This window comes from Symphodus melops (genome assembly GCF_947650265.1).
Source record: "Symphodus melops genome assembly, chromosome: 1".
NCBI classification, from domain to species: Eukaryota; Metazoa; Chordata; class Actinopteri; order Labriformes; family Labridae; genus Symphodus; species Symphodus melops.
Genome location: NC_136691.1, coordinates 34,536,671 through 34,549,959, shown reverse-complemented (window position 1 = coordinate 34,549,959; position 13,289 = coordinate 34,536,671). Strand labels below are relative to the sequence as shown.

At 42.4% G+C, this 13,289-nt stretch overlaps 1 protein-coding gene across 1 annotated transcript; it reads right to left on the bottom strand.

The window, feature by feature from the left end:
- Positions 1–1,888: 1,888 nt before the first annotated feature.
- ptar1 (protein prenyltransferase alpha subunit repeat containing 1) lies at positions 1,889–10,981 on the bottom strand. The gene is made up of 7 exons (XM_079351462.1): positions 10,791–10,981; positions 8,993–9,162; positions 8,529–8,595; positions 8,275–8,379; positions 7,838–8,084; positions 7,388–7,758; positions 1,889–5,878 (listed from the first exon to the last, which is right to left on the bottom strand). The coding sequence occupies exons 1-7, from the start codon at positions 10,874–10,876 to the stop codon at positions 5,506–5,508; spliced, it is 1,419 nt and encodes a 472-aa protein (XP_079207588.1). The 5' UTR covers positions 10,877–10,981; the 3' UTR covers positions 1,889–5,505.
- Between the last annotated feature and the right edge of the window lie 2,308 nt (positions 10,982–13,289).

The window sequence follows — 13,289 nt, the reverse complement described above, 5'->3', positions numbered from 1 at the left end:
CTCACTTCAATGAGGTTACACAGAACCAGAATTCATCACCCTTTCCTTGCCACAGAAATACCGGTACTTTTGGCAAATTGCCCCCTATTAAGTCGACCAAAATTCATCCAAATTAATTTGACCAAAATATGAAACAAATAGATGTACTTTTGTTCATGTCACCTCTCCCTGTGTGTAATAAATAATTAAATAAATAAATAATTAAATCAAATTATCAATGGCCTGCCTCTTACTGGACAAGCTGCATGTTAGTGCAATGTGACTATTGTGAGAAAGAAAAAAGAAAGAACTGGATCTTGGATCATTGCAGAAAATAAGCTCTGTGTCAAACCCGTTTTTGATGTGTAGCTGTTTTGTTCAGCACTCATGTATGAACAGCCAAGAGATAATACAATAGTGTGAGTTTTCTATACTAGGGTTTTTTTTTTTACGTACCTAATGCCAGGACTGAGCAGGAAGTGACACCTACCCTGCGGGTAAGCTTTAAAAAAAGAAAGAAAGAAAGAAACTACAGAGAAATAAACGCGTCTTCTATGGGAAGGTCTCTTTTGCTTTTCTAGCTCATAGAGAGGCTTTAGTATGATTTTGAGTCTGTTTCATACTCCTCACAGGGGCTTTCAGTCAAATCAAGTATTTACATGTGGTTTAATCTTATTTATAATCTCACATGAGAACAAATCACAGATAAAAAAAAAAAAAAAAACTTTGATAAACTGCACAAGAATTTACCAGTTCTGGCTGATCAGGAAGTCTACCAAGTCCTTCACGTGGTTGGGTTGTCCCCGCGACACGACGATCTGCTTCAGATGCTCCAGGTGTTGAGTCTTCAGCAGTTTCTGGTAATCTCTGTTCTGACCACTGAAGGGAATGACAGTTTCCCTGATCTGAGGAAACATTCAGGTGTTCATGTCAAACAAAGCAGACACACAGAGAGCTGCACTGGTGTAGAAACGTTTCCCCTTTATTGAAATGATCATCCATGCACACATTATAATATTCTGTAAAAGATAACTACCTCATGTTCATCATCCTTTTGCACTACTCACCACTGCACTATTATCTTATTTAGTCTTGCACATAATAGTCTTTAAATACATGTTTATATGTTTAGTTAATTATTCATATTTAACTTCCACATTTGAGAGCAGTTTACTGAAGTTAAATTCCTTGTGTGTTAAACACACCTGGCTAATGAAACTGATTCTGATAAACAGTTTGAATTATTGACTGATTTCAAGGTTTGGATTAAATGAAAGTAATGGAGAGATCTGTAGGTGCAAATGCTATGATATCGACATGAACCACAATTGATAGAATAAAAATGATTGTTCAGTGCAGACTGCCTCAAATTTACGATCAATTTAATCACTTCTTTTCTTAAATGGTCAAAGACTCTAAAGTTGATCAAGTGTATGTTATGGGTCATATTTTCTTCTGTCCTTTGGAAAATAAGTCCAGTGTATCCTTAACATAAAGCTTCTTTTCCTTTTTATCTAGAGAATCCAAAAAGCTCTTATCGTGGCCGACACTCACACACAGCATTAAGGACAATTCAGAAGTGTGAGTGATTATTCAAATGATCAAATCACGTGACCGGGACTACTCCCGTTATTGATCAAGACCAGGATCCTTTCCACATCACGTTGTAGATCTCTTAGTCCTTGAGGTCTGTAAAGGTCCTTAGATTATCAGATCACATTGACGTCTGATGAATCAGCAGATCGTCACGTGATCGAGACATTGAAAAATACACTCTGAATAAACAACACATACAAGTCTCTCTTTTTTTATCCCAGGTGAGTTTATTTTGTTGGTAAGCAGATGAAACAGTGTAAACCTAAAAATAAATACAAATTAATGTGATGTTATAGATTAAGACAAACCCTCCAGTGAAGAATAAATTAGAAAACAAGCTACATATTTTCTGTTAAAAGCTCAATGAACCTTTAAAATAACATTTCTGCATAGATTTAAAGTTTTAGAGTTTAATATCCCGTCATACACCTGTTAACCCGTTCTTTATTAAATACCATAACACAACCATGTAGTCACATATCGTTACAATAGTCTATAATAAACCTCTTACAAGGCTCTGTGTTACCATAGCAACAGTCTGATATACCTCTACAGATTGCCATTGTAAAGGAGAACACACCGTTTCTAAGAAAAGGAGGCGGTTGCTAGGGACGCGGCTCTTATCACATACCGTGGAGGATTGACCACAGGAAGTAGTCCAGTTAATTTGACATCAGTCTTTTGACTGTTGGAAAAGAGAAATGAGATGATAAACAGATGCGAAAGGATGATGAAAAAACATATCTGAACACTAAGGCAGGGAAAATCTACCAAAGATGGCCCATGAAGTGCACATGTAACAGACCGTAGTCTGGGATACAGTTGAAATCAGCTTATTTTAAGACGTGTTCTATTTAATGTGAGCAATGAAAGCTAGTTTAGCTCAATAAGAGGAGGATAGTTCACCGTTGCTATGGAAACAGTTTTAACCGTAGATTCCTGCAAACTATTTGTTTAGCAGAGGAAATAAATATTATAAATAATTAATATTTAGTTAATTTCTGAAGTAAGTAGCTGGGTCCAGTGAGCTCTGCGTTTTATCGTACATTATATAACATCTCAGGTTCTGTCATTTAACTCATATTTTTATTATCAATTATTTTATCTCATGCTCTCAATGTAACTCTTATCAAGTGTCCTTTTTTATCTCTTCTCTCAATTTATCTCATCTTCTGTTCTCTCATCTAATCCTGTTTTCATGTTCAATGACCTCATGTTCTCTTATTTCATAATGTATGTTACAGTGCAGAATAAACACAACATGAGTGAAGTGAAATGTACAGAAACATATTTAAAGTTATCAATAATAATCTTAAACATTTAAGCAGATTTTGACCTTTATGGTGTCACGTCTTTATTTATACAGGGTGGTGACAAAGCAGCAACTGTTGCTAAGTAACAAAAACAGTTTCATATTTTGATCAATAATCAATAATTACTGTGATTATCATGGTGATGTTACCTGTGCTCACCACACACCTGTAACAGGTGATCATGGTGATGGTGCTGTTACCTGTGCTCACCACACACCTGTAACAGGTGATCATGGTGATGGTGCTGTTACCTGTGCTCACCACACACCTGTAACAGGTGCAGAGTAACAGCAGTATGTAGCACCAGAGAACAAAGATCAGTACCGCTAACTGTGAAAGCAAACATCTCTCAGCTGAGATTTAATGCTTCCGGTTGGCTGAAAGTAAGACTTCCTGTTTGTAGCGAACGATTAACCGTTTGGCTTCCTGTTGCAGGCTACGCTAAGTTAGCACTGAGCTACATAGTTGGCATGTACTGAATAGATTCAGCATTAAAAAAACGAGAAACCAGCAGCAAAGACTGTAACGTGCTTGACACACGTGACCTCCTTCACGTGCGTAAGGAGGAGTTTGACTGACGCCTGCTCAGGGGAGAGCTGAGAGAATCGAACAGACTCTGGGATTCACAGCGACTTCTGTGTGTTCAGTTCAAAATGTTTCATTCAAATCAAACCATCTGAATTCAGAGGCTTCATGTAATGAACCGTCCACAGATTACAGAAACTCAGCATTGTTTGAACTGTTCATTATTTTAACTCTTTACCACAGTATAAATTTCCTTTTTATTTAATATGAACTTGCTGAATATTAACAGTTAAAAATGTAACTACACATTTATGACGAATTGACTAAATGTAAATAAACAGCTACTATGACCAAAAACTTCATAACACCTGAATTTTGAGAAATATCTGATGATGTCACAGAGGATTGTTTCACATCAGATATGCGTGTTCAGCTCTCTGCAGACACTCTGATCCTCCTGCAGCTTCATTTAGTATCAATAATGAAACAGAATCAAATCAAAGGGAGGAGTTCATCAGAGTCAGTTTGAACTGAACACACCTGAACTGAAATCCCAGAATCTGAACATAAAATGAACACACCAGAGTGAAGAGCGTGACAGCTGAATGGGTCCTGGCTCAGGTCTTCAGGAGTCCACATGCTTCCAGGAAGACCGGACCAGGCGGGTAAGACCAGAACTCCTCCTCTGTACCCGTTCACACCATGTCAGTGTGGTTTCACTGACCTGAGCTCTGTACTCTGAAGGATGTTCTGTTACCATGGTAACTTCAGAGAGTTAACTCTGAGTTTTCAAGACCACGAAGGCGGTTCGCTTACCAAGGTATATCACCATGGTAACTGATGCTGAACAGCTGACCTGCTCTGGAGCGGCTATGCTCAGGAGACGAGATAAAGAGGTCAGAGAGCTGATGGCGAGAGGGGAGGAGGTAGACAGACTGGACGAACAGCGCAGCCTTTAATAACGTTTAGAAGACGTAATGTACTCATATTTATTGCTTTGAATTTGTTTTTCATATTCTAATGGCTCCATGCGGTTTGTAACGGTTCGGGGCTGCAGCTGAGTATATAACGTCTAAATCGATCACATGCCACACAAAACAACCTGAGCAACAAATAAATGTAAGCGGACTTAAACAGGAGTTACAGTCAGAACTAAGGTGCACTAATCATGAGAAAGAGAGACAAGACCGAACTTGCACATTCACAATGCGACTTTTCTTTCTGCATTTTTCTCTGCAGCCGTGTGACTTTAGTCTGGACTCTTGTTTTTAATATCAAAGCTCTGAGTTTGTTAAATATAACGATCTGCTAACACTGGACTTCATGGCGGCAATAACGTATATTAAGCCAACTCCAGCCTTTGTATGCTAACACGCTCAAAGAAACTCCAGGCTACCAGCTTCATGTGAACATTCAGGGTGATCTTATTGGTCAGGGTTAGTGAAGACGGATAACTGAAGGTCACTAAAGGTTCCCTAAACGTAAGTAAAGATAACATGGCGATGATGGACTCCCTCCAAAGTACAGGCCTTAGAGCACCAGTGAACAGCTGCGGACTCAGAGTTCACACTTCGCATTGACAATGTGTCTCCGGGTAACTCCCGTGTTCAGAGCTCACCTACCTGCTGCATAAATAATCAGCTGTACATCGTTTCTGCTTAAAAAGACCAAACGCGTCGTCCTTTCCATCCAGTAGGAGCCTGCATCGTTCTCAAAGTTTATTCGCAGAGATATACTGCAGACGACAACACTTGAGGAGGAGGTCCTTAATGTGCCCAGAGACACACGAGTGTTTACAATGAGCCCCAGACCTCCTCAGTATGTGGTCTGAGTGAGCAGACCTCAAATCAGTTCTCAGGACACATCGGGCTGTGTTCCCACCAAGCACTAAGACTGTGCACTTGAGATCTGATCACACAGGACAGATGTTAATGTGAGGGTCTGCGTCAGACTGATCCAGGACTGGTGCTAACTACTCCCTGATCTGTTCCTGCAAGCCTCAATACAAACGTGTTGTCCCGTCTCTCAGGCCTCAGTACAAACGTCGGGTCCCGTCTCTCAGGTTTAAGTACAAATGGGGTGTTTACGTCTCTCAGGGCTCCTGGACGATGACTGTGTCTAACCACTTTTTGTAGGACATGGCGAAGCGTCTTTGGTCAGGGGGGCAGCTGCCGTCCAACACCGCACTCACAAAGGTGTACTCAGAGGGCAGGGAGGGGGGGGCGGGCAGGTGGACCCCTCTCTTCAGACGTTTGCTGTCCCGAGGGTCGGGGAGACACACCCTTTCCACCTCCATCGCATCACTGTGACTCTGTCCGTTCACACCCTCCTCCCCCAGGTCCCCACAGCTCTGACATCCACCCTTCTGAAGCCCCGCCTCCCCGTCGCTCAGCTGGACCAACTCACCACCGTGGCCGAGCTTCTGATCCCGCCTCCACTGCTGCCACAGGAAGAACACGTGACGCCTGAAAACATAAAAACCAATATGTCAATGAATGTGTTGGAACATTGCCCTCTCATGTCCGAAACGTTTTTTAAAGACGACAGCAGGAGATCATGGTATCTGATACTGCTCCAACTGACTTCAATAGCTAGATTGAGTATCGGTGGCAATGGACCAATCAATAAGTCAATCTATACAGTTCAGTTCTATACTATTTTGTGTGAAAAGAGAGTGTGTTTGTGTGTGACGGCACTGTCTTCAGAGAGCTGGTACGCCTGTACATTTAGGTGCAGACTAGAGCATGAAAGGAACAACAAAGGCCAAACAGGTTGGGAGTATTATTTCATGCTTGTTACGCCAACAACTTCTGCAGCTGCTTCCACAGTCTGCACAGCTTATGGTGCGAGTGGTGATGCAGACGAAACTTAACCAAGCAGTTAAATTGATCAGCTGCACCGCGTCACTGTGATGTTCTCCCTGCAGACTCCCAACGATCACACACCACACGAGTGATCAAGGAAATGCTTCATCAGTTCACTTATCAAAGTGCAGGATAGTTTAAGAGAAATTTGGCAACATGAACATCAAAGGAGTGCACTCCTTAGACTGCGCCTTTTTTTTTCTTCCCTGTGTTTAAAAACAGGAAGCGGCTGACACTGCCTTATTCAGTACTGCGACCGGCCCAGGTCAAAGTCGGTCAGGTGTTTTCTCTGAGAACACAGAGTTCCAAGTACAGCACCAGTGGAATTAGCTGTTTACAAATGCAGCGCTGTATGATGGAGTCCACCGAGCGCAGCAGGAAGTGCTACAACACAGGAAGAAAAGTGAAAGGAGAGTAGGTTTGAGAGAGACGACAAATTGTCCCTCGATGACTTTGTCCTCAACTACAAACACTTTCTTCAGGATTATTTACGTCTGTATTTGATATAAGGACAGTGCACATTAATGTGCCTATTTACTTTAGTGATGGTATGCACTCTGGTCTCTCTCTGTCACGTCTTCTTCTCTGGCACGTATTCTTTAATATTCAGCGCCGTCATGTCTCAGTTGCAGATCATTAAAGAGTCTCAAAGACAGAACGGCCACGAACAACACTCACACATTACACGGTCTGCATCCACACATCATGGAATCAGCTTGATTCAGTTTTCCAACAATGTCGGACTTCTTTCTAATCCTGTAAGGTGAGAAGAACACCTGAAGAAGGAATCGCTCTCTTTGGGAGTATTTCATGCTAACACCGTAAATCTGCTGGAGTGTCACATCTCTCATCCCTGCAGGAAGTACCGCATGTTTATTTTCTACATTACATCACTTTGCTTTTTTCAAAAATAAAGGGAAAATAAAAAATTCATGTCAAACTGGTGCACCACAATACAAGAACTACAGAGTGTGATGCTGAAGACGTCCAGACGTCCATTTTTCAGTTGATAAACATTTATGTATTTACAGTATACATAGACAGGCCTTCATGGTTCACTTATACCAAAGTGCATTTGTTTACCATGTTTGCACATGTGTGCGGTCTAACCTGTGGCTCCACAGTGTCTCGTGTCCAGGGAAGGACTGGATCAGGTCTGAGGTCAGCTCCATCTCCTGGTGGAAGAGCTGAAGGACGGTGATGAAGCTGAGCTGTCTCTCCTCCCCTTCCTCCCCACCTGCGAGGTCCTCCTCTCCGCCCCCCTCCCCCGCTGGCAGCTCCCCATTGGCCTGGCTGTGGAGTGGGGGGCTGCTGGGGGCTGAGCTGGTCCTGTGCTGAGGTGAACTGGTGCAGGAAGCGGCAGACTGGGAGAGCTCGCGGATCAGCTCCTTCAGCAGGAACTGACGATAGTGAAAGCCGCTGTGATCGGACACGTGCATGGACACCCAGAGACGCATGGACGACAGCTCGTCATGGAACACCTGCGAGGAGGAGGAGACATGACGATGGAACCGTGATGAGTTGAAACACGAGTTGTGGGTGTGAGTGCGGGCGTCTTACCTTGGCGTTCCCCCTGGCCATCTGCTGCAGCACCCAGATGCGGTGAGACCAGGCGTTGTAGTTGCTGGGGTAACGGCAGGCGGCATCAGAGCACACCTTCATCTCCTGATGAAGAGTTCGAGCAAGGTGATCGCTGAGCTCCTGTCTTCTGTCTGCGTCCACCTGCTCTGCTTCGCCCGTCTGCTGATGCTTCCTGCTGCTGCCGACGGCTGCCAACTGACCCAGGACATGCTGCAGCACCCAGCGTCTGCACAAAGACGACAACTACCAGGGTTAGTGTCTCACCCAGTCTGAGGCTGCCCTAAAACGCCCCAAAGTCAAATAAAGAACACAAAGGGGCTAAGGCTGGCTGCTAGCTTCTGGCATGGCTAATAATGGCGTAGCATCTGAACAGGGGACACTGACAGCATTTAGAAACATTAGACAGGAGGTGCTACCTGTGGATCCAGGTCTCTGGGCTCTTGGGGAACTTGGTGAGAGCCAGCTGTCCCAAGTACAGGTCTTTCTCTGGGTTCAGGACTCCAGACTGCAGCAGCTCCTTTCTGCAGAACAATCAGATCTGGATTACATCAGACCGAGCAGACTGTTGGTTTATCTCAGCGCGGCAACAAGCGAGAGTCGCTCTTGTAAATGTGGAGTTGTAGGAGCCGGCTGTAAGGTGTGACCGCGGGAGGCCGAGGTTGTGCGTTACCTGACGTTCCAGGCGGTGGTGAAGTCTGGGTTGAGAAGCAGCACGGTGCAGGTGATGTCCACTAAAGCTGAGACACACAAACAATGTCAGTTAGAAGCTTTATTTTTATTTTAAATCTCATGCTGCTGGTTTGTACCCAAAGCTCATGAGCACAGGTGAGGGTTAAATATGTAGACGTGTGTGTTCTTAAAGGGCACTTATAAACAACATTTATTGGATGGATGGATGGATGGATACTTCTAATTCAAGAAATTATTATCATTATTAGATAATATAGTAAATACAGATATTACGTCAGCACCTGTACCAACCACACGGTCACCTGATGTGTCTCTGCATCTCGGCTGAAGCTGTGACTTCATGACTTTGTGATGGTTTTCACATCGTTTGATTCAACGACAGAACTTTTCAACACACACACACACACACACACAAAACAGTTTGCTTATGGAAGTCTCGCTCACCCTCCCGGTCCAGCCAGTGTTTACGTTGGCGATACAGCAGCAGCTTGTTGTGGACGTACGGCAGCAGGAACTTGACACACCAGCTCTCCACGCCCAGTTTGTTCTCCACCAACACGATGGGACTGCGGTTATATCGAGCCTCAGGACACGGGATCACCCCGATCTCATCTCTGAGGGAGATGACCACACACACACACACGAACACACACACACGAGCACACACACACGAGCACACACACACACACACACACAGAGGAATCAGTGTGACAGCACATCCTGTGTCATGAAGTCTCAATGACAGAGCCTCTCTCACAGAAGTTTTCAGCTAGTCCAGGTTTTACTCTGCATGCTCACAGCAGATGGAGGGGACATCACAAACACCGTCTGTCTAATTAATCAGTGACAAGTATCTGCTCTCCATAGCATGAGGAGTTTGTTTGGCTCTCTAAAAGGTCTCAGCTCATTTCCCTCATGCTTTAAGGCCTGCTTCACACTTTGGTCAGTGAAAGAAAACAGCAAGAATCAAAACAAACGCAGTAAAACACGCCCTCGGACAGACTGCTCCGTAAGATCGTTTACGTCTGAAATAATCACACTTCTCTGTCATGCATTCTGCTGTTGTTTTTTGCTGGGTGTAACCTGTTACCATAGAAACCAATGTGGACCAGACCATGTCAATAGGACAGGCAAATCGGATCTGGTCACTTGCGATCTGTAATGTGGAGCGTGAGTCCGTCAGATCAGATTCTGATCAGATTTGAGGGAGAGAAAAAATAAATCACATTTGCGAGGCAGCCTAAGTGTCTCATAAGTCCACATCTAGACCCTCGCTGTAAAGATTATCAGGTAACCAGGGCCTCAATTTCTGGATTGTAGGTAATGCACATACTGTGATCAATTCTCACAGTTCCCTTCTACTCATCATACTGGGGGGAAAAAACAAAGCTGCATGTCCCTGCATATCACACAGCCCAGTCTCTGTCTCTCTACACAGTAGAGATGTCATCATGCAGGTGACTGAACCTCTGTAGACAGCATTAGAGAGTGAGTGAGTGTCTCTGTCTGTGTGTGTGTGTGTGTGTGTGTGTGTGTGTCTGTGTGTGTGTGTAGAGAGAGGATGAATCAACAGAGGATGAAAGTGTGTTTGAACAAAAAACAAATCTAAGCTTGCCGGTGTGTTTTATTGTCTGATCATTTCCTAACTCCAGTTTTAAACCTATGTGATCTGTTATGTGACTGATTCTAATGCAACTTTATAAAAAACGACAGCTGTCTTATCTGTTGTTGTTTTTGTTTTTTAAACACATTATCAGATGGAATAGACGCTAGCTTGTGTTAGCTTAGCATCAGCTAGCCCTGACAATCTGTCACAGGTGAAGCTGACGGGTGGACCCATTGATCGGCACGTGACACGAGAACACGGGGAAGGTATATTAAAAACAGACTCATGGATGAGCTCGAAGGTGTATCACTACTATTAACCTTCAAAACACCAACACACCGTCTAACACACTGCCTGTTGTTTGATAGATGAGCACAAACGATCAATTCCCAAACTGGATCTAATAATACATTTATTTTGGGATCAACATCAAGAGAAGCCGGTAAACTGGCTACTTTCTCTGATCCGCTTTACTCCAGTAAATAGTCGGAGCCGCTAACGTGTTCCGGCAGGTTCAGGCAGTGTTTTCCAGGTGATAGTCGGAGCCCACGCGGTGTTAAAGCAGCTGTATAATCTTCCTCATGCACCACGGCTCCGTCTATCCCCGGTGTGTCGACTCCCCTCAAGTGTACTTACATGCTCGGGTTTTTCTTAAACGCGCTCGTGATGTCTTTAACAACTCTCTGCACCAACACCTCCACCTCCTCCTCACACTCCGCCATCTTTATCACACACCTGATGACGTCAGATCAACAACAAAACCCTTTCCGGGTTAAAATGAAAACAAAAACGACGGATGCCCACAAAGACCTTAAAGGTGGCCAAAAAAACTATGATACCTGCAGATAGGTATTATTTATTATTTGTTTATTTTAAAAACATACAAAAACTATAAATAAAATCTTGAATGAAAAAAAATGAAAGAAGAGTAATCTTATATAATCTGTCCCTCTTACACAAGACTTTAATGAACACTGATGAGAGAGAGAGAGAGAGAGAGAGAGATTTAGACAGGCCTATATATAGATTGGATATAAGTATGTATCTTTTGTGTGGCAGTGTAATGATTTAAAGTGAGAAGTGGAAATAAACAGAGCAAACATATAAAAATGTTGGAAAATGTTGTGTTATAACTAACTCATTCAACTCATTCTATATTGAAAGGTCTGTACTGTGGAAAGTAAGAAAAATGTTTTATTTTTCAGATCAGACTGTGTTGAATGTATTATCTTTTTTACATTTATCAAAGTTTTATGTTTTATAAATAAACTAATTGGTCTGTCTTTGTTTTTTTTTTGTTTATTGTTATAACTAACTCATTCAACTCATTCTATATTGAAAGGTCTGTACTGTGGAAAGTAAGAAAAATGTTTTATTTTTCAGATCAGACTGTGTTGAATGTATTATCTTTTTTACATTTATCAAAGTTTTATGTTTTATAAATAAACTAATTGGTCTGTCTTTGTTTTTTTTTTGTTTATTGAAGTGTACACAACATCAGAGAAGCCAGCAGGGGGCGGCATTTGGACATGGACATGTAACCTGTATCTGGGACTCTGCTGACTGAGATGAACCAGAAACCAGCTCTTTATTTGAATCCGTGTGAATCCTGCCTGAAGATATGACCTGATGCCACATCTCTGAAAGATTCAGAACAAAGCAAACAAATGAAAGAAAAACTTGAAAAAGATGTCCCTTTGAAAATACTTTCAGAGGAAACCGAACGACTTTCACACACACTCTCACACACACACACACACACACACACACACATACACGCTCCCACAAACAAAGAGTTACATAAGCGTTGGGGAGGGTCTGTGGGGAGAGTGTGTCATGCTGCAGTGGGGGAGTCACTGTGGGGGAGTGGACTGTTTCCAGAAAGTTTTTCTTCACCCTGCAGTGATTCAAAAACAAAACACACACTATGTAAATGGTGAATAATGCATAATTCAAAACATCACAAACTCTGTTTTGATAATTAATGATTTCAAACATTACAAACATGGGTTGTCAGGACGAACAGCTCCTTTACATTTTTAATAAATGATTCAAAGATTAAAGCTCCATTAAGAAACTTAAACTTTGTGTTTATTTTGGCGCCCAGTGTGGGGGGGGGGGGGGGGGGGGACAAGTGTAGATATGTTGTTTTTTAAACTTTAAAAAATATCCTGCTGTTTTTAACAGCTGGAGGAGATCACACTATTTGTGCATTGTGATGTTAACTTGCTCGTCTTACGCTGACTCAGTGACAGGAGTTTAAGGCAATAAAAATAATTATAAAGAAATGATCGTCTTAAAAGGCTGATGGTCTTTTTTTGCACTTATATGTCATAGATGCATCAGCCTGTTAATTTTAGTGAGTTCCATTCCAATCACATACAAAATCTCCTCACTGGAGCTTTAAAATGGTTTTATTTTGCGAGATGACTCGTTTTAACTAGTTTGTAGAATGTGAAAATTTGCTGAATGTGACTGAACATGATAGAGAGACTTCAGCTCTTGACACGCTGAGTTAAATCCTGCACTACATCTGAACAGCACAGGAGGTCAATGCAGGGAGACACCCACCCCTCTGAAGTTATTAACACTGTGGATAACATGCGTCAACATTATGTCACATCGTGCTCACTATCAGCCTCAGACTGACCACAGTAAACATGGCTGCCCAAACAGCTCTCTGCTTCAGAATTTTTATATGGATCTATTTTTTAAAATTTATGTTAAATTATTTTTGGGCCATTTTGCCTCAACTGGTCAGGACAGCTAAAGAGAGATAGGACACACAAGAGAAAAGAAAGCTGGGGACCGTCACCACACCACAAAGGGCCAAAGGGCTGTCACTGAGATTATCAGAGGATTACGTGTTTTTCATGTTATAACATTTACATTAACTCTGCAGTTACACATAAATCTACCTGTAAAAAGTTGTTAATTATAATATGAATATGCTAATATTGAGTTGGATATGAAAAGCCCTCACTCTGTTGTTGCAGCTCTTTCAGTACACTGATGTTTGTGAATGTGGTGTTTCTGAATATAACAGACTCCAGATGTTTAATATGTTTGTACAGAGTGCTCTTTCAGCCCTCAGTTTGTCCTGCAGGCTCACAGATATTTCACATTAAAGCTTCA